General features: G+C 40.9%; 1 protein-coding gene across 1 annotated transcript in view; it reads left to right on the top strand.

Annotated features, from left to right (window-relative positions):
• The window catches only part of LOC118429456 (polyunsaturated fatty acid lipoxygenase ALOX15B-like), a 17,407-nt gene extending 6,758 nt beyond the window's left edge, over positions 1 to 10,649 (top strand). The window contains exons 2-18 of the mRNA XM_035839941.1: positions 859 to 1,043; positions 2,120 to 2,289; positions 2,677 to 2,813; positions 3,150 to 3,194; positions 3,399 to 3,521; positions 3,921 to 4,048; positions 4,398 to 4,539; positions 4,748 to 4,846; positions 5,274 to 5,370; positions 5,846 to 5,963; positions 6,228 to 6,320; positions 6,885 to 6,945; positions 7,189 to 7,300; positions 7,787 to 7,860; positions 8,185 to 8,358; positions 9,260 to 9,423; positions 9,717 to 10,649. Coding sequence (XP_035695834.1) covers positions 862 to 1,043; positions 2,120 to 2,289; positions 2,677 to 2,813; positions 3,150 to 3,194; positions 3,399 to 3,521; positions 3,921 to 4,048; positions 4,398 to 4,539; positions 4,748 to 4,846; positions 5,274 to 5,370; positions 5,846 to 5,963; positions 6,228 to 6,320; positions 6,885 to 6,945; positions 7,189 to 7,300; positions 7,787 to 7,860; positions 8,185 to 8,358; positions 9,260 to 9,423; positions 9,717 to 9,834 — 2,037 coding nt within the window. The 5' untranslated portion in view covers positions 859 to 861 and the 3' untranslated portion in view covers positions 9,835 to 10,649. The remainder of the gene's footprint in view (positions 1 to 858; positions 1,044 to 2,119; positions 2,290 to 2,676; positions 2,814 to 3,149; positions 3,195 to 3,398; positions 3,522 to 3,920; positions 4,049 to 4,397; positions 4,540 to 4,747; positions 4,847 to 5,273; positions 5,371 to 5,845; positions 5,964 to 6,227; positions 6,321 to 6,884; positions 6,946 to 7,188; positions 7,301 to 7,786; positions 7,861 to 8,184; positions 8,359 to 9,259; positions 9,424 to 9,716) is intronic.
• Positions 10,650 to 17,632: the final 6,983 nt, after the last annotated feature.

The raw sequence follows: 17,632 nt of genomic DNA, 5'->3' as shown, positions 1-17,632 counted from the left end.
GTGTTGTATTTTCTCCAGAGCAAAATAGTAGGTGTTTCTAGTGCTGTTGTTGTTTGACATAAACTTTGAACATTCAAATTGTAAGTAACTTTAAACTACCAGAGTTTCAGCCCAATAAAACACTCTCAGCGCCAGGGTATGAACAGACTGACCTCCGAAAAGAAATCCTCGAACAAGGTTCAGTCGTATCTTCCGGGTCTGTTAGAAGGTTGTTACACTAAAATAAGATTAGGCTCGATGGCTGATTGCATAGAAAACAAAACAGTTTAACAGTTTTACAGCTTGAAGAAAACAAACGCTCCTACTACACAGTACCTGTACCTGCTTAATAATTATTAAATCGTATGCCCTACTTGAATAAAAAAAAGTTCACTGCCAATAATAAATGTACCCACATCACAAGGAGCTTATACTTTTTTATACTTACACCTAGTTATCGTACTGAAAATTGTTAATGACATTACATGAAGTCATTCAACAATTTTCAGTCATGATAAAAATTTTCTGAATGGAAGGTGTGATTATTGTCATTTTCTGAAAAATAGAAGCAAGCTCTGTTTTGACCTGGAGTCAATTCACAATACTAGTCCACTTTGGGGGACAATGTACTGCTAAGATGTTTCATTTTTGCGCAGGGGTGATTTGGAACAGTCCAATGTTGCGTGGGAAGGGGTATGGCTGAAATATGCTGTATTTGCTCTCAAGCAAATGTCGGCCTTTCTAGTTATACATAAGTTAGCGATCGTACGATGATCGCACCATGTACATGCCATCCTTTGGATGATTACACCGGTTGACTCGGCAACACAAAATATTTAACGTTACTTGGTGTTGATGAACGTTTTCATTTATGTACAGAAAATGTCTGAAGACGCGAAGAATAAAATGGACGTAACGGTCAGAACCAAGACGGGGAGCCACTTTGGTTCGGGGACGAATGGAAATATATTTGTCCAGATCCAAAGCAGCAAGCAGCACTCGTCTGGCGAACTTCAACTGGACGTGTGCTGGAAAAACGACTTCGAGAAAGGAGAAGAGGGCGAGTAAGTAGTAACATGCTATCTAAAACTGTTTAATGCAGTTTTGTACTTGTCTTCGTGGACGCGCGTAAGATTTGAATTAATCAATTGGGAAAACCAATCACAATTTCTTTCGCAAAATACATAGTACCGTGATTATTTTAATTTTGTTGTTTGTTTTGATTTGATTTTGTTACACATACTCCTGATTACATGTTTGGACTGGGGTGATGATTCAATGTTCCATTTTATGAGCAGAAGTGTTTTGGAATGGTCTATTCAACCATTTTATATGGAGTGCGCTGCAAGAGTCCATTATTGCACGAGTCTTTTTTATTCAATTTTGGACTATAGGGTGATTGCACAAGTCATTTTTAGTGGAAAAGTTTTTGGAAACTGCTACATGTCACAGGGAGGGGGGTTTTCGTTAATTCAATGAACCGACAGAATTTAGCGGTTTCAAGATACAACAGCAACTTAATGATTCAAAATTCTTTTGAGCGGAGGTGTTTTGGAACGTATTGACTTTACCACTGGAAGGGTCCATTCTTACGTACGGTTTAGTTTGTTAAAACAATTTCGACCAGGGTGATCATATGCAAAGTCAATTTTACAGGTGAAAGTGTCCATTCTTGCAAGGTGTTTGACTTTATCTAAATTCATTTTGGAACAGTGCATTTTGCATGGCGCGTGGAGATGTGCTGTATTTGCTCGCAAATGTTGCCTGTCTAGTTTTCTTATTGATGTTTAATAAGGCAATTCTCCTCTGGTATTTCCCTATTCTCTCATTTTCTTACCTCTAGCTCTGTGAAGCGAAGCGTATTGTTGTTGTGTGTCCGCCTGTGTATATCCAACTTGTTTCCACATGCTGGGCATAACAGGGATATTGAGTCAAAGGTCCCAGAAATATCTCATTTCAAGTCTCCAATTATTGGTACATTATATACACAAGTCTGTCGCCTTGTGTGGCCGATGGTAAAATGCATAGACAAAATCAGCAAGAAATTTATTATCACAACAATGAACAAAACAAAAAGGGTGCAAGAACGATTTCTTGCTGACAATTTTGTACAAACCTAAAGAAGGAACATGTAACACAGGTACAAGCTGAAGGATGTTGAGGTATGCTCTCCCGTCCGTGAGCTGATGGTAAGGCGGGACGAGACCTGCCCAAATGATGACTGGTACTGCGAGTCTATCTCCGTCGAGCTTCAGCCGAACTCCAACGGCCCAACCTTCTACTTCCCCGTGGACCGTTGGCTGAATGCAGGTGAGTATCACCCCCCCCACACACACACACACAAACACAAAGCAACCAACACACACAGACTCACTCTCTCTCTCTCACACACACACACACACACACAGCCTCCACAACTATATATGTAAACATATGCGTACATAAATTAATTCCCAGCATGAGTGTGTATGTGTAAGTAACAATATAATTGTCAAATCGAGAATCTTCGGCTACAATGGTGTTGTAGGCTGCTGTATTGCCTGATTCCTACAGTAAAAAAAATATTGCGTTCCTATTGGACTGTTTTTCATAGCGGTAGAGAATCCGAGAGATTATGTTTCACGGGCTAGGATGGCAACCAAAAGCATTAGATAAAATTTTCTAAACGAATCGTTATATTTGTACGATGCCCTGTAGGTCAATCCTTATGGCTGGCACCTGGAGGAGTTGCGCTTCCTCAAAAGGACCGCCACAGAGATCAAAGGGAGAAGGAGCTCAATGACATGAGAGAGCGCTACGCATCTTTCTACCCCGTGGAAGGTCTTCTGCCCGTGGTATGATCAATTGATTTGTCGATTTAGCACAGACCTAAGACCTTGGCTCAAACACAAAGGATTTTGTGCATCTAATTTTCAATTCTCGTGCTACAGTCTTCCTCTAAATGTCAGTGACCAATCACGTGATCTTAAGGGCACTTGACATCAGCGATTGGTCAATGTATCCAGGAGGTATACACCGCCCGCCATCTCTATTGAGCGAAGGTGTGCCCTGATGTAAATGGTTTTCTTGTTTCCTTGTTTTTAGGTTGTTTGCTCGCCTGTTTGTCTCAATGTTCCGCGGCTCTAATATTGTATAGTCCATACCACTTAACTTACTCTTTTTTCTTGTAGCTTAGGAAACTGCCTCCAGAAGAGCGTTTTTTGAAAGAGCAACGGGTATGTATCACTTTGGTCCTACTTGCCTATAAGAACATTTATTCCCTGTTTTGGGAATCTATTTCAGTCGTAATAAATGGTCTAAATAAGGTGACCTGTTTGAAGCCAGTACCACTCTCAACAGACTCTTGTTAAGCAGATTTCAATTGATGTGGTACTAATTGATTTATGTATGTTTATCTTTTGAAAACACAACATTTGTAGAGGAACATGCTTTCGACTGGAATGGTGCTTCTTATGAAAGACATTCCTATAATGATCGAAGACGGGCGATGGGAATCATATGACAGCATAAACGAAGCCTTTCCGCCTAAACGTGTGCCGAAGGTAAGAGAAAGTCAAATTTGCAAGTAACCATAGCTGTTTTAGTCACCTATTCTATTGTAGTTTCGTCAGTAAAGTGTTTGTTTTATGATTTAGTCGTACTTGGACACACTCTGGATTGTATGGCTTGTGATTATTGGCATGTTGAATTATTATCCTACCCAAGGAGTTAACTCACCAAATGCAAAATTTAGATCAATTCTCTAGTAATCTTCAGCATAGGGTCAGTTCACGGCCACTTTCTAGACGCGCGCAAAAGGTCAAAGTTTGTAGGTAGTCGGTAGCGGCCCCCGTCCTACTTCAAAGAAGGTTGATGGGTCCAGCTTTAGTTTTGTTCATATTGTATTGGTTTCTTCTATGAGATGTTCTTTCCTAAGCTCTCTTTGGTTTCGTTATTAACAGGGCAAAACTAACTGGAAGACCGACGAGAACTTCGGTTCGCAGCGTCTGACAGGAGTCAACCCGACATCCATCCATTTGTGCACGGACTCGAAGGATGATGATGCTCCTGGCAAAAAAATTCCGAAGGGGCAAGTTGAACTGGAAAAAAGGGGTGGGGTGGGCAGGGCAACGGAAAAGATGATATTTGGTATAGCAGTCTCATAACATTTGAAACCGTTGAAGATTTAAGTTGATTGGGTTTAGTTAATTTCCATGGGTCCTGTAACTTGCATTTCAATGGATGGTTGCGTAAACAGCTCTATTACTATGGTATTCTCTATAGTGAACTGCACATATGTAATATCATAGTGATTATTTGATAGAGTCAAAAGATCTTTCAATGTCCGAGCATGTTTGACTGATGATAAACTAAGATGTCAACAGGGACACCAACATGGCGGCAGACGTCACGTGACAACTCTCCATTGCATTTTGCAGGTTCGGTGTGACGGCTGATCTGATTGAGCCTTTTCTGGAGGGGCTGAAGCTGAAGGACGCCATCAAGAAGAAGCGCCTGTACATCGTAGATCACTCCATCATGAAGATCACCTCGTTTGGCAACAAAACAGCCCCAAGGCCCGTGAGTACTTAACAACAGTCATCCCTGTACACATTTCCAAACCGATGCCCGGTCGGGCTTACAGGTTAATGTCTGTCTTATCTTTTTTTTCACTTTCGGGCGAGGAAGGGCTATTTTGTGGATCTGTTTGACCAATTCTTGAAATCCGGTGGAGGATTCAATCATTGGACCAGCATTGTTTGTATTGAACATATCTTTTCTTTTCTAGATGTGCGCACCATATGCCATGTTCTTCGTCAACAGCCAGAAGAACCTCGTACCTGTGGCCATTCAGCTGTACCCTAATGATGATAAAGAGGGACATCCGGTAGGACTTAAATAATGATTAATAGGTGTATAACATTCATTAATTACACATACATGACTAAGCAGGTCTGTGTTTTACTATGGGGAAACGCAGTCATTGCCGGTATTAGACATCGCAGAGAGATTTATATATCTATCTGTTAATAGCACGTTGTTACTTACTACCTAGTACTAGTATATCGATGCAGCAGGTAGATGCTGACATGCGTTATGTTGGTGTCTTTATTTGTATGTTGATGTTGAAGTGTATTTAGGTATTCTCTTCTTGTGCTAAATACATACAATGATCATTATGTGAGAGAGTAAGGAGATCTTTAAACGTCAAACAAAGCTTCAGCTATAACTCATCAAATGCAATCAATGAAACCAATATGGCGACAAAGCGATGGCGTCAGTTGAAACTGGTCTATACTGGAATCCCTTCATAGGTGTTCGTGCCGAGTGATCCGCCCAACACGTGGCTCATGGCGAAGATGTGGTTCAACTGCGCAGATGCAAGCTATCATGAGGCAGTGCCTCACTTGGGTAAGCTCGTTTTTATTTGCTTCGAAAATACCGAGGGTCCTTCTTGTTTGTCGACAAGGAGGATACTGAGACCATCCCAGAGTTCATTGCAATACACATCGTAGACAACTGTAAATTGTGTTTTACTTAAAATAATTTGGTTTCATAACATTGTACTACTTGTGCATCAGATAAAACCAAATGCACCAAAAAGGACCAATGAGTAAGTAATGAAAATGATATCTGTGGACAATTATGTTCATGTTCTTCTATACTTGGGTCTCTTGACAATTCAAGAAAAGAATATTTATTTTATCATATTGTCCCTGTTGCTGCATTTTCAAAGGCAACATGACAAGTCCATTGGCTTGTCACAGTCACATCTAAGATGTACATTATGGAATGGCAATGAAAATTCTGAGATGGTCCCAAAATTTGCTTTGCCGGCTTGTTTGATGTTCATAAGAATTAATAAGAACATCATCTCCTTTGGCAGGGTTTACCCATCTCCTTATTGAGGCCTGCGCCCTCGCGGCAAGGCAAAACCTGGCCCCATCTCATCCGATTCTTCGACTCCTGGAACCGCATTTCATCTACATGATGGCCATCAACGAGTGAGTCCATAACTCATTACCCAGTGTACTTCGTTGCGTAGAAAACAGAAGTTTAAAAATCTGATCCAATGACTTGTTTACCCTTCTATCTGGCATTCAATGTATGGAGTTAAATGTTTTAACCGTATCCCCATACAGGTCTTACCAACTTACAACAAAGATGTCAATAAAGCGTTTTCAAATGACGTCATACATGGAAGCAGATGCAGCAGCAAATTTGCATTTCACTGATACAATCTGTCGCTTTCTACGTTTTTCTTACAGTTTGGCCCTAAAAACGTTGATCAACCCTGGCGGTGGTTTGGACAAAGCCACACAGATTGGAGTTGACGGAAGCTACAGCATCATCAGGGAAAGGTAAACCGAAAAATGTCATACTCAACTAATGTTTTCTATCACAAAGAAGGTTATGTCCACTGTGCGTTCTGTTTTGGTTGGTTGCTTGGTTCGTTCGTTCGTTCGTTTTTGGTTTTGCTTGTGCACCGCATAACCCAAGAAGCTGTTGAAGGATATGATAAAGAAAATAAATAGATATTTGGTATGCGTGTGATTGCTGGCAAGATAACGGCCATTTTGATTTTGAGCCACACAGTGGCGTTCTGTAGCCTGTGTACCATCCGGAAAGTAGTTCGCTCCGACGTTCATTATATACTATATACAGTCGCTTCTAGCTCTGACATTCATTATACACTATATACAGTCGCTTCTCTGTGTTTCCGTCTGAAATGTGCAAGTCTCCAGACGGATAGCAGAAGCGAACATAGGAGCGACCTACTATCCGGATGGTACCCAGGCTAGGCGTTCTGTTGAACTGCAGCAGAAAATCCGGATGTCGTTTCATCATGCTATTCATGTTTCCCTTTGTTCATAAATGTTTTAAAACCAAATTGAATGTGTTTGTTTTTTTACATACTGAAACAGGCTGGAGACTTGGCGACTTGATGTGGATGGTACGTTGCCAGAGGACCTGAAAAACCGTGGCGTAAGTATAGTGGAAGTTCCATCATGACTGCATTACGATTCGTGGTTTTCTTTTGTACTGTATTACGTTTGTAATATCAGGTTTTTTCTTGGCAATCATATTCTCTGAATCTTTAATGTTTGAATGTTTGAAATGAAAATAGTTTTTTCTATCTGAAAGTGGGTTTACAGGGAATTCTAAAAACTTGCTGCCATTAATAATTCAAATACCATATGGATAACATTTGCATTTCATTTGAAATAGGTTGACAACGAGGAAGACCTTCCAAAGTACTACTACCGCGACGATGCTCTGCCTACCTATCATGCCATCCGCAACTATGTCACCGCTGTTGTGAAGTTCTTTTACATAGATGGTAAGTCAATGATAGTTAATTTCAGCTGTTCAGTAAAAGAACTATGCATATTTCAAGTTTCAGTTTTGTGTATGCTCTCAATATAAACCTACACCATCTTTCAATCGAACAGCCCGAACACAAACGATTATGAGCTTCAAAGTTACCGTTCATCGCCATCTCCTACAATAGCCATCTACACCTCCCACCAACGTAGTTTAGTTCTTAGAAGGGGTCTCCGGCCTCGCACAAAGCAAGTTCTGGACTAACAGGCATGCTAGCGAGAACATATATGCCACGTGGCTGTAAAGAGATATAGAGTAAATAAATTGTAGATGATCATGAGACTTGCGTATCGAGATGTAACCAATGTGTCGATGAAATCCCCACTAACACAACAAGCTATATATATGGTGTCAGAAGTGGGATGCGACTAATCTAGCATTAGTATTCATATACCTCTATGAAACGGTGATACTGACAGCGCGCTATTCATTTCTATTCAAGATAACTCCACGAACCTGAAAGAGGATTCCGAAGTTCAGGCATGGGCGAAGGCTCTTGTTGACAGTGGCATCAAGGTGGGTATTGACTGTTTATGGTATGGTGGTGTTTCAATAACGATTTCCCCTCAGTGACCCACCTCTAACTCCAGTTATGTAGGAGACTGACATTGAACATGTTACTCGTCAACTATGTTATCCACATACATTATGGCTCACATGCCTATTTTTTCTTCTAAAGGGAAACATGTTATGATAATTATACGCGTACAATTTCAGCTTCTTACAACAATTGGTCGTGAGTTGGAGTCTTTTTTTAGCATTTGGTAAAGGCTTTTTAATAATCCAGTCAAATTCTCTTCAATGTTTTCTCGTGCGTGGTTCTATCTGACACACTCTCAGGGAGTTCCAGGGGATGGACAATTCTCTACTGTTGATCAGCTGATCCAGACGGTCACCTCCATCATCTTCACCGCAAGCGTGCAGCACGCAGCCGTCAACTTCATGCAGTGGGACCAGTACGGCTTCGTGCCCAACATGCCGCTCGTACTGGAAGGAAATCCTCCCAAAACCAAGGTTTAGTATATTCGTCCATTGACATGAAAGTTGGTATATAACATTGTGAAGAATACTCAAACCTTGGCAACCTAAGCAATATCAGATCGTTGAAAGTGGAAATAATCTGGATATGGCAATCTGTATAATATTGACATCTGCTGCACTATCTTAGCACATTTACATCATTATTTCATAAATTGAGCCGTTAAAAACGGCGCAGAAACAAGTCGCATGAGATTTCATGATCAAGGCCTAATTTTTGAGGGATCCAATAATAAGGAGTATCCTCGTGCAACTTGTCTCTGTGCCGTTTTTAACCGCTCAAATGATGAAATAATGATGTAAATGTGGGAATACATTGCATTAGATGTCAATATTATACAGACTGCCTTATCCAGAATATTTCCACTTTTAACGCTGTAATATTGCTTACTATGTACATGTAGGCTAAAGATGTCAAGTAGGCTACATAATTAAGGCCACATCAGCCTTCTTTGAGCAGGATCAAGGGCCGACCCCGACTTCTAACATCCGTTGACCCGCTGTCCACCTCTCGCTTGACGCTTGTGAGCAAATCTGGTCTTCACTTATTTCGAAGAAGACCAAGCAGGACCAAAATTGGCTTATTTCTTGTGTTGGAATCAAGTTTATGATTATTTTCATTAGTTTTTTTTTCATATTTCAAAATGCTTTGATTTTCCTTAATCAACTTTAATTTTCCTTGATTTGACATGATAGAGTCTAGTAAACTCGCAGAGACTTCACGTTCTGTAATGTTGGACCTGTGTAGTGCTTATGTGTACTAAAAACTGTTCTTGTCTGCAGATATTGCTTTCTGTTCTGTGATATAGCATACAGGTAAGTAAAAACTGTATAGCTTGTAATGTTTATCATAATAATCGCCATATTGTTATTCAAGGCGGCTCTGACGGAACAGGATGTTCTGGACGCCCTCCCCGGGAAGACTCAGACTGTTAACATCAACCTGCTGACCGACGTGCTCAGCGAGCGCGCCACGCAGCCTCTTGGGCACTTCGAGGTCAAGTACCTTCAAGGTGACAAGGCGGAAAGAGTCGTCAATAAGTGAGTAGTTGAAATAGTTTATTTATCTATATAACATTGAATAAACAGGGTATCGGAAAAGATAGCAGTGGGTAAAAAAAAACAATGGCTGGAATACGAAAAGAAACTAATGACCTGAATACGAGAGAAAGTTTATGTCTAATAATGAATTTTAAATAATCTTTGTCAATTCTGACAAACTAATTTTCAATACCCAATGTTGATTTTGTTTCCTGTTTGATGTCATTGCACTGGAGCACTTATATTATTTGTGTTACTGTTTCTTATGGTCATTGTTCTTATTCATTGTTTAGATTCCAGCAAGCCTTGGCAAACATCGCAAGTGACATCGAGTATGAAAACTCTGCATATCGCTACCGGCCGTATGACTACTTGGATCCCCGTAGGATCCCAAACGCCATCAGCATCTAGCTGCTCAGTTTCCAACAACAGTTTGAAACATGGCGTAAAAGGCTAAAAAATCTACATGCATGTAGGTGTTGTAAGCAAGCCAAAGGGCGCCAAATATATAATCCTAGCAAAACCAATCTACTTAAGAGCAAGGGTGATAAACGTAGTGTACCATCAACCTAACATTGTGTCATTTCACTGGACGACAATGTTTAATATGTCCATTAGACACCCATGGAATAACACTGCAGTTTGGTAACTATATCATTTACGACAATCTTTTACTTACAGTGAGGCTGCGTAGTTTGCAATAAAGGGTGTTTTATAATTGGTAATATTTTGCATACGAACTGGTGGATATTATCTTTCAAATAGTTGAAATTGGGATGTTCATGATATTGAATAGAGAGTAGGTGTATTTGTAACCATAGCAAATGATGATACTATTGTCACGAACAACTACCATCTTTTGAGAGTGCAATTTGCAACATTAAAAGAGTAATTTGAATCTGCATTAAGGGTGTACTTGTGGGTAACATTAGCACAATGGCATAAGCTATTAGGCTGTGGAGTATCATGATAACTACCCAAGGCAGATATAAAGAACTGTCATATTTCAATAATTAGTTGGGCTCTAAGACATAAGGGCAGGTAGATTATGTGGGAGCACCAGTGCATGTAGTTGATGAATCTATTCAATTGTTGTTTTCGTGTTATTTAGGGAAAAACAATATTTACACCACAGTTACACGTCTACCATGTCAACAATGCGATATCAATATTCATTTATGTATACCGGCTTGCAGGTGGCAAATAAACGTGTGTGCGGTATCATACGTCTTTTGAGTTATCATTTGTATGTATATGTATAACTTATAAATTATGTATGTATATATACTTTCTTTGATCAGCTACTCATTAGTATGGAAAGTGCAACAAAGGTAAAACATTTATTAAGTATACAGTTTTTACAATGAATACAAGTAAGAAACATTGGTAAGATTATTACTTTCCAAAGCAATAGCCATTACCATCACTATTGATTCATTCCTCGTAACAATACTTCAAGTTGTTCTACATGTATACATAACACAACGCTAATGTAACAGTTGGGGAAATGCATTGTACAATATATTCATGTAGCAGCCAGCGCATTGGCGTCATGCGTGGCCGCGCGGGCATTTCGTGGTGAGAGCACGTGATTCACGCGTGGTTGGGCACGTGCCGCTGATAAAAGTAGAATAACACAACGCTAGAAACGTGCCTGGCTCCCAAGCTATACCAGCACGTAATGCACACGTGGCCGGGAACGTTTCTAGCATTGTATTATTCTACTTTTACTAGCGGCACGTGCCGGCCACACGTGAATCACGTACGTATAACACCAACAAGCATGTATACAAATACGAGCATACGTCGCATTTACCAAATACATGATGGTTATATTTACATACACTTCTATCATACTTAGAGTGAAACTTATCGAAATTCAAAGTACTAAATGTACAAACAATATGACAGATCAATTAATATCTCCTACAGTAAAAAAAAACAATATTATTGTCATGGAATAGTGTTGATAACATTGAATGCACAATAAGTATTTACATAACTATTTACAATTTACATTTCTGAAGGCCCTAACTCTGTTCACTCAGCCTGCAGCTGCGGCCTGCCAAACTGTTTCATCCCTCAACATTTTGGCCACATTTTGGCAGTCGTTCTTTCTGCTGCCTTCCTCTTACGTACTGACCGGGTTTTTAGGTTTAGGTACCCACGTTACGTTGGCTATGTGTGGTTTGTATCTTATTCTCTACCTTAATACCCCCATGGGCAGTAGGAGATAGCTAGTATGGTCACCATGACTCTGCGCGGTGCTTTTCTAAGGCTTGGGTCACATTTCCAAACCGAGGCCCGGCCGGGTAGCTTTCGGGATCGAAAAGAATGATATAAAATGCGTAAAAATACACAAAATGTCAAAATAAGATTCATGAGCAGGATTTTTGTATATTTCTAGGGATACAATGCAATTTTTCGTTTCTTAAAACATCCCGGCTGGGAATGTGAAATGTGACCTAATCCTAAGTCCCTCTCATGAAATCTTCCACGGCCAGAGCTCCAGATGCATACGCTTTATTAACGCATGTTCTGTCACCTTGGGCGGCAGCATCGTCCTCAAAAATGATTCTACTCGCTACATTTGCTCTTTCAGCTTGGGCACAGTGACAATCTTCATAAAAAGTGACAGGATGTGTCTTTCTTTCTAACCCATAGGCAACGACGTGTCTCCCCTCTGTAGACCTATCACTCTGACAGGCGGGTGCAGAGTTTTGTGTATAGGTCTGTAAATTTTCCCCGACCTCTCTAGACCTATCACTCTGACATGCAGGTGCAGAGTTTTGTGTATAGGTCTGTAAATTTTCCCCGACCTCTCTAGACCTATCACTCTGACATACAGGTGCAGAGTTTTGTGTATAGGTCTGTGAATTTTCCCCAACCTTCGTGGCTTCAATAAGCAATGGCTTTGCAACAGCAGCGTAGGGGAGTATGGGCCCATCGATATCATCATCGTTATCTTTATCATTATCAATGATGTTGTCATCATCATCATCGTCATCCGAGATGTAGCAATAAGTAGATTCGCTAGAGTGCAGAGCAGCTGACTCTGACATACATGAGGTATTGTTGACGACTTCATCCGTTTGTGATATTGCAGGGAGGGAATGCCTTCTTATCTGGTCTACAAAGTGATCTGGAATCTCATCGTATGTGCAAGGAATGGGAGGAAGGGGTCGCTGTGCTGATGCTAAGTGGTCTGGAATCTGCCAGTACGTGTGAGGGGTTTCAGGGAGAGGCCGCTGTGCTGCTGCTACATGATCTGGGATTTCAGAGTAAGTCGGTTCGATAGAGTGGAGATCAGCAGGTAGTGACCTACGGGAGACTGCATCAACTGGGACCTCCCTGTGTGTTCGTCGTAAGTCAGGGAGGGAACCTGACCTAACCATGCCGGGGAGAGAAACATTCGGAACTGCCCTTGTGTGGTCACTACTGATGGCTTCTGCGCCATGATTGTTTGGACGTCGTTTCGCATATACGAAGCATACAGACAACGAGAGAAACAGAATACATAACATAACAAGTAGAACGGGCATGGCCACATTGAATGGCCATGTCTCCATTTCAATAGGCTTAGGTTTGGACAAAGTGGTGCTTCTGGCGGATGTTGTCTGGGACGTCGGTGTATACATGGGGATTGTTACATGCTTGAAAAAAGCATGTACTGTTTCTGGTAGGGATCTTTGTGATTCCGGACCTATACTTTTAGAACCTCTGAATGGATTGCGATTTCCTTTGCTATGGGGATAGAGTGTGTGACCTATTGTGCTATTAAGTAGATTAGAAGTTTGCTGTTATCTTGTGGTTTCTTTTAAAAAAAATATTATTTACACCCCTTTTGACAGGAGTAGGGTGGTCCCAGTAACTGATACCGTAACAGTAACTGATAGAGCTAGCATGCCAGCTGGGTAATTAGGCATCCGCTGGTGCGGGGTGAATCACTATATACACATTAGGGATATGAAGCTGATGGCTGCACAGATCCACAACTAGTAGAAAGAGTAACTGTGACTATCCCTGTCACCTCTGTATGGAACGAACCATTATATACACATTAGGCCACAGCAAGTAAATGTTATGGATGACATCAGCGCGCGCATTAATTTTCGCCTGATTTCAGAAAAAAAAACAAGAATTTTTTCTTCTGCAGGGATGGTCAACATGACGATAAAGTACCAAAATGAGCAAATATATTGTGTTATAGCCTGATAATTGTACTTGTAGAAGTGACACTTGCGAGGTACCCAGGACTGTAGTTGTAGAAGTGAAACTTATTGGATAATTGTAAAAGTGACACCAATATGGAAGCTATGAGTGTGGTTACCAACTTTGTTGGTGATGCCAGTCTACCACACTAGTGTCACTTTTACCACACCAGTACATGTCTTAAATACAGGAATGAATGCCTTGTTGGCTCTGATATCATGTTTTGTCCCTTTAATTCTTTTTACAACACTCATCACAACTTTATGGAGCCTATTTTTGAAAATGTAGCCATCTTGTTTTTTTTCACCCATCTTGTTTTTTTCGCCCTATCGCACTATTTTTGCAGTCTGGAGAGGATGTCATCCATAGAATTTACTTGCTGTGGCCTTAGGGATATGTGCCAGGTGCAGGTGTAACAATAGGAAATAAAAAGGAAATGGTCAGAGGTCACCAGAAAGGTGTAGTTTTGGATTTTACCGTTTACCATAGGTAGATATATAAGAACAATGATGGAATAATTTTGCCAAACGTCAAACCATATCAAACCCACAACACACCATACGCACCATCACAAAACAAAATATTTCAAGCAGGTTTGAGTTTTCAGACTCTTGTTTGTTTTGTAAGTTCTGTTTGAGATGTTGAAGAGCTTGTTTTGTCCACATCGAACTTGTCATCCTTGCATGTATTTTGACTATCAATGCGAAACCGGGAAGCGCAGAAATACGATTTATGCGTGTCGTGTTCTGTAAGCTGAATACAGATCACATTCACTGTGTCTGGCCTAGATATGCTATTTTCGTACTTTTCTTTTCCTGTTTTGATATGATTCTTGATGTACAACATAAAAGCAACATTAACAATGGCTATCTCATTCGTACCCAGGGAGACTACTTTGAGGCTCGGTCCGCCCTGTAAAGGGATGGTTACGCCTTGATTATCGTCCCATACACGCTTACACAGAGGATTGTTAGACACCTGTTTGTGGAATGATCCGTTTGTGACAATTGCAACAAAGGGTGGCTGTATCATCATTCTAGTAATACCATGTGGACATGTTGATGATGAAGTATGACGAGGGACGGATGTGGAATCATCAAACATGTACCCAAAGGACTGTGTATTTCTAATAACGTCATGAGCCAGACAGACGAGGATATATGGAACCTCAAACCTTATTAACTGTCTCACAGGTTTACCTCTGTTAGTAAATACGTCAGTACGAAGATCCCATATCAGCGGACTTGGAATTGCATTTATGGTTGTGACCATCATTTCACCGCTCAAATAAAGCTTTGGTGGATCTTTTACGAAGGAGAATGCGTCCTTGTTCAGACAGCACAAAGGATTTTCCGTCATGTTCAGGATATTGAGATTTCTCAGCTTTCGAAATGCCTTTGCAGGAACCTTCTCAATACGGTTCGATCCCAGGTAAAGCTCATATACATCTGAATTGTATTTCACGGAGAACCATTTAAGGTTGACAAGCTTTAAAAGGTTGTTTTCAAGGTTCAGGTGTCTAAGAGAAACTAGGTCCACAAAGCTGCCAGGATCTATGATTACAACTTCATTATTAGACATGGTCAACAAGCGCAGCTTTGTCAAACCGCTGAACCAGCTCCGTTTGACATGTACCAGTTTATTACAGTCCAGGGCCAAGGTCATCAGAGTAATGAAGTTAGTCATTAGCTTTTCCTCAATGTTTTTGATCTGATCATGTACCAGAATTAGTGCTTTAACCACAGAGAAGTCTAGAGGTGACAATTTCTCGACGGATAGATCACCGAGTGGATAGCCTCTTATGGCCAGAGCTGCAGGGGTTTGATCCAGGCAGGCCGCAGGTATAGACTGAGTATCACTCACATTGGTGATGCTAACATCTACATCGTCACATAAGATGCATGTCGAGTCACTACCACGTACTCCTATTCTTCCTTGGTAACGGGGGCCGCCCTAAGACGGTCCCCGTCGTAAGACGGTACGGATTTTTTGCTGATCTTATTATCCAAAAGTACACCGTGTTTGTTGCCACTGACTATGCTGATTACAACGGTAAATAAACCAAGTCCATGCACACAGCTTTAATTTGCATTCCAAGTATACTTTAACATATTTACTTCATGTTTTTTTAAGAGCAGAATTCTAACAGTAATGTTGACAGTGCTGAATCACTGCGGTCACCGGCCTCTGCGTATTGGCGGCTCGTGTCGCTAACTATACGAACTCATCCAAGCAGTCACACAACTGCCATGATACACATAAATAAAGCTCCATAAAACACTATGAATATGGGTCTTCAAATGTTTGTTGAGTAGAAAAGTAACCAAAAGGAAGCGACATAAACATTGCCACCATTGTACTCCCAAGGGAGTGTGGCCGTGAAGGTGGCAGACTAGAGAACGCTCCAAAGATTTATTTGACTGTAACAAATGATTCGTGCTGTCTATGAAAATAAGACTTGACAGAGATGATATTTTCATATAATCAAACAGAGTTTTGTTGATGTTGGCGGTGTCGTTTTTTCGTAATGTTTTTTTTAGTCGGGCATTCACAATCAGTGCATTCAGCCCGTTGCCCGTAAAACATGAGCTGGGTTGTTCTAGGTACAGCCTTCCTCATGTGAGACAAGAAGTACATACAGTCATGATTTTACTGTCAAAAGAAAGCTAAAATATCATATTATTAATTTTTTTCTGTGTACTTAGATTTACCACTTACTTCTGAAGAGAGCAAAATATAAAAAAAGCGTACCGAGTTAGGCACACTGTCCCGCGTAGCACAAAATTGGAAGGTTACATACACTAAATTGTCTCTCAGTGTTTGCCGCTTGTAACACGCAGCGCGAAAGGTTCATGAACCACATGAATGCATTTCTTATTCAAGTATGTTGTTCAAATCTATGAGTAAAAAATTCAGTCATCAAAATTTGACCACTCTCAGGCAACTAGCGATGGGGCGCCATGAGTTTGAGCGCAAGAAAAAGCGTACCGTGTTGGGGCACCTCCCGTTAACACATCGACATGTACAATTTTAAACACTTAGGGAAGCAAAGGATGTTGAAAGCTTCACAAGGAGCTATAATGTTTAAGAAGAGGAACATGAGGTAACTTATCTTTTTAATAGTCTTTAGATGGAAAGGATGAGATGTAGAATACAACATTTCCGTAGATGTACGGGTGGCTGACTGGCTGGCTGGCTGGCTGGCTGGTTGGTTGGTTGGTTGGTTGGTTGGTTGGTTGGTTGGTTGGTTGGTTGGTTGGTTGGTTGGTTGGTTGGTTGGTTGGTCGGTTGGTCAGGTGACTTTGTGCGCCCCGTGTCCGCTAACAGCAGAAAGTGTTTGTATCCTATGAGACGGAGATGTCAACATATCATTCATGGTGCTTTACAGGCTATTGCATCGCAGATGTTCCCTCGTCGAACACTTAAGACTGTGCTGTCGAACAAAGGTTCTTGGGTATATACTTCTTAGCTGGCTTACAGGTTGGGCTTTTTGGGTAGCTCACAATGTGGTATTTTCTGATTATGTCTCAGTTCCGATTGTGACAGGACGGAAAGTCGTGTAAAACCTGGCACAATATCAATCCGGAAGCATGCAGTACATAGTAAGCCACAATCAGCCCAAACGGTAAGCATGCTTAGAAGGATTGAGAAGATACTGAATTGACGCCAAGCTACTACAGCCGGATAAGCCCTTCACGCAGCGCGACACTCGGTCTATGTTTTTACAGCGCAACTATTCGCAACGGTAACCATGTGTTTTGTAGAAGTACTAGGTGAGTTGCCGGTGTTGTCGACCATAGAACATCTGATGATTCTATGATAAATCCTTTAGAAGAAATCTACCTGTGCCTGCTGTAGTTTACAACAGTCGTAATTGATTAAATATAAGCGAGTCAAGTGGCCTCTAGACAGCCCTAAAGCAGGAATATGTACAGTATTCTGAATTGTCAGCCTAGTCAACTTCTACATGAGATATATCATACAAGTATTGTAAAAT

The sequence above is a fragment of the Branchiostoma floridae genome, chromosome 13 (genome assembly GCF_000003815.2).
Source record: "Branchiostoma floridae strain S238N-H82 chromosome 13, Bfl_VNyyK, whole genome shotgun sequence".
In the NCBI taxonomy this organism is placed as follows: domain Eukaryota; kingdom Metazoa; phylum Chordata; class Leptocardii; order Amphioxiformes; family Branchiostomatidae; genus Branchiostoma; species Branchiostoma floridae.
Note: the sequence above shows the minus strand (reverse complement) of the source record. Positions and strands in the feature narration are given on the sequence as shown.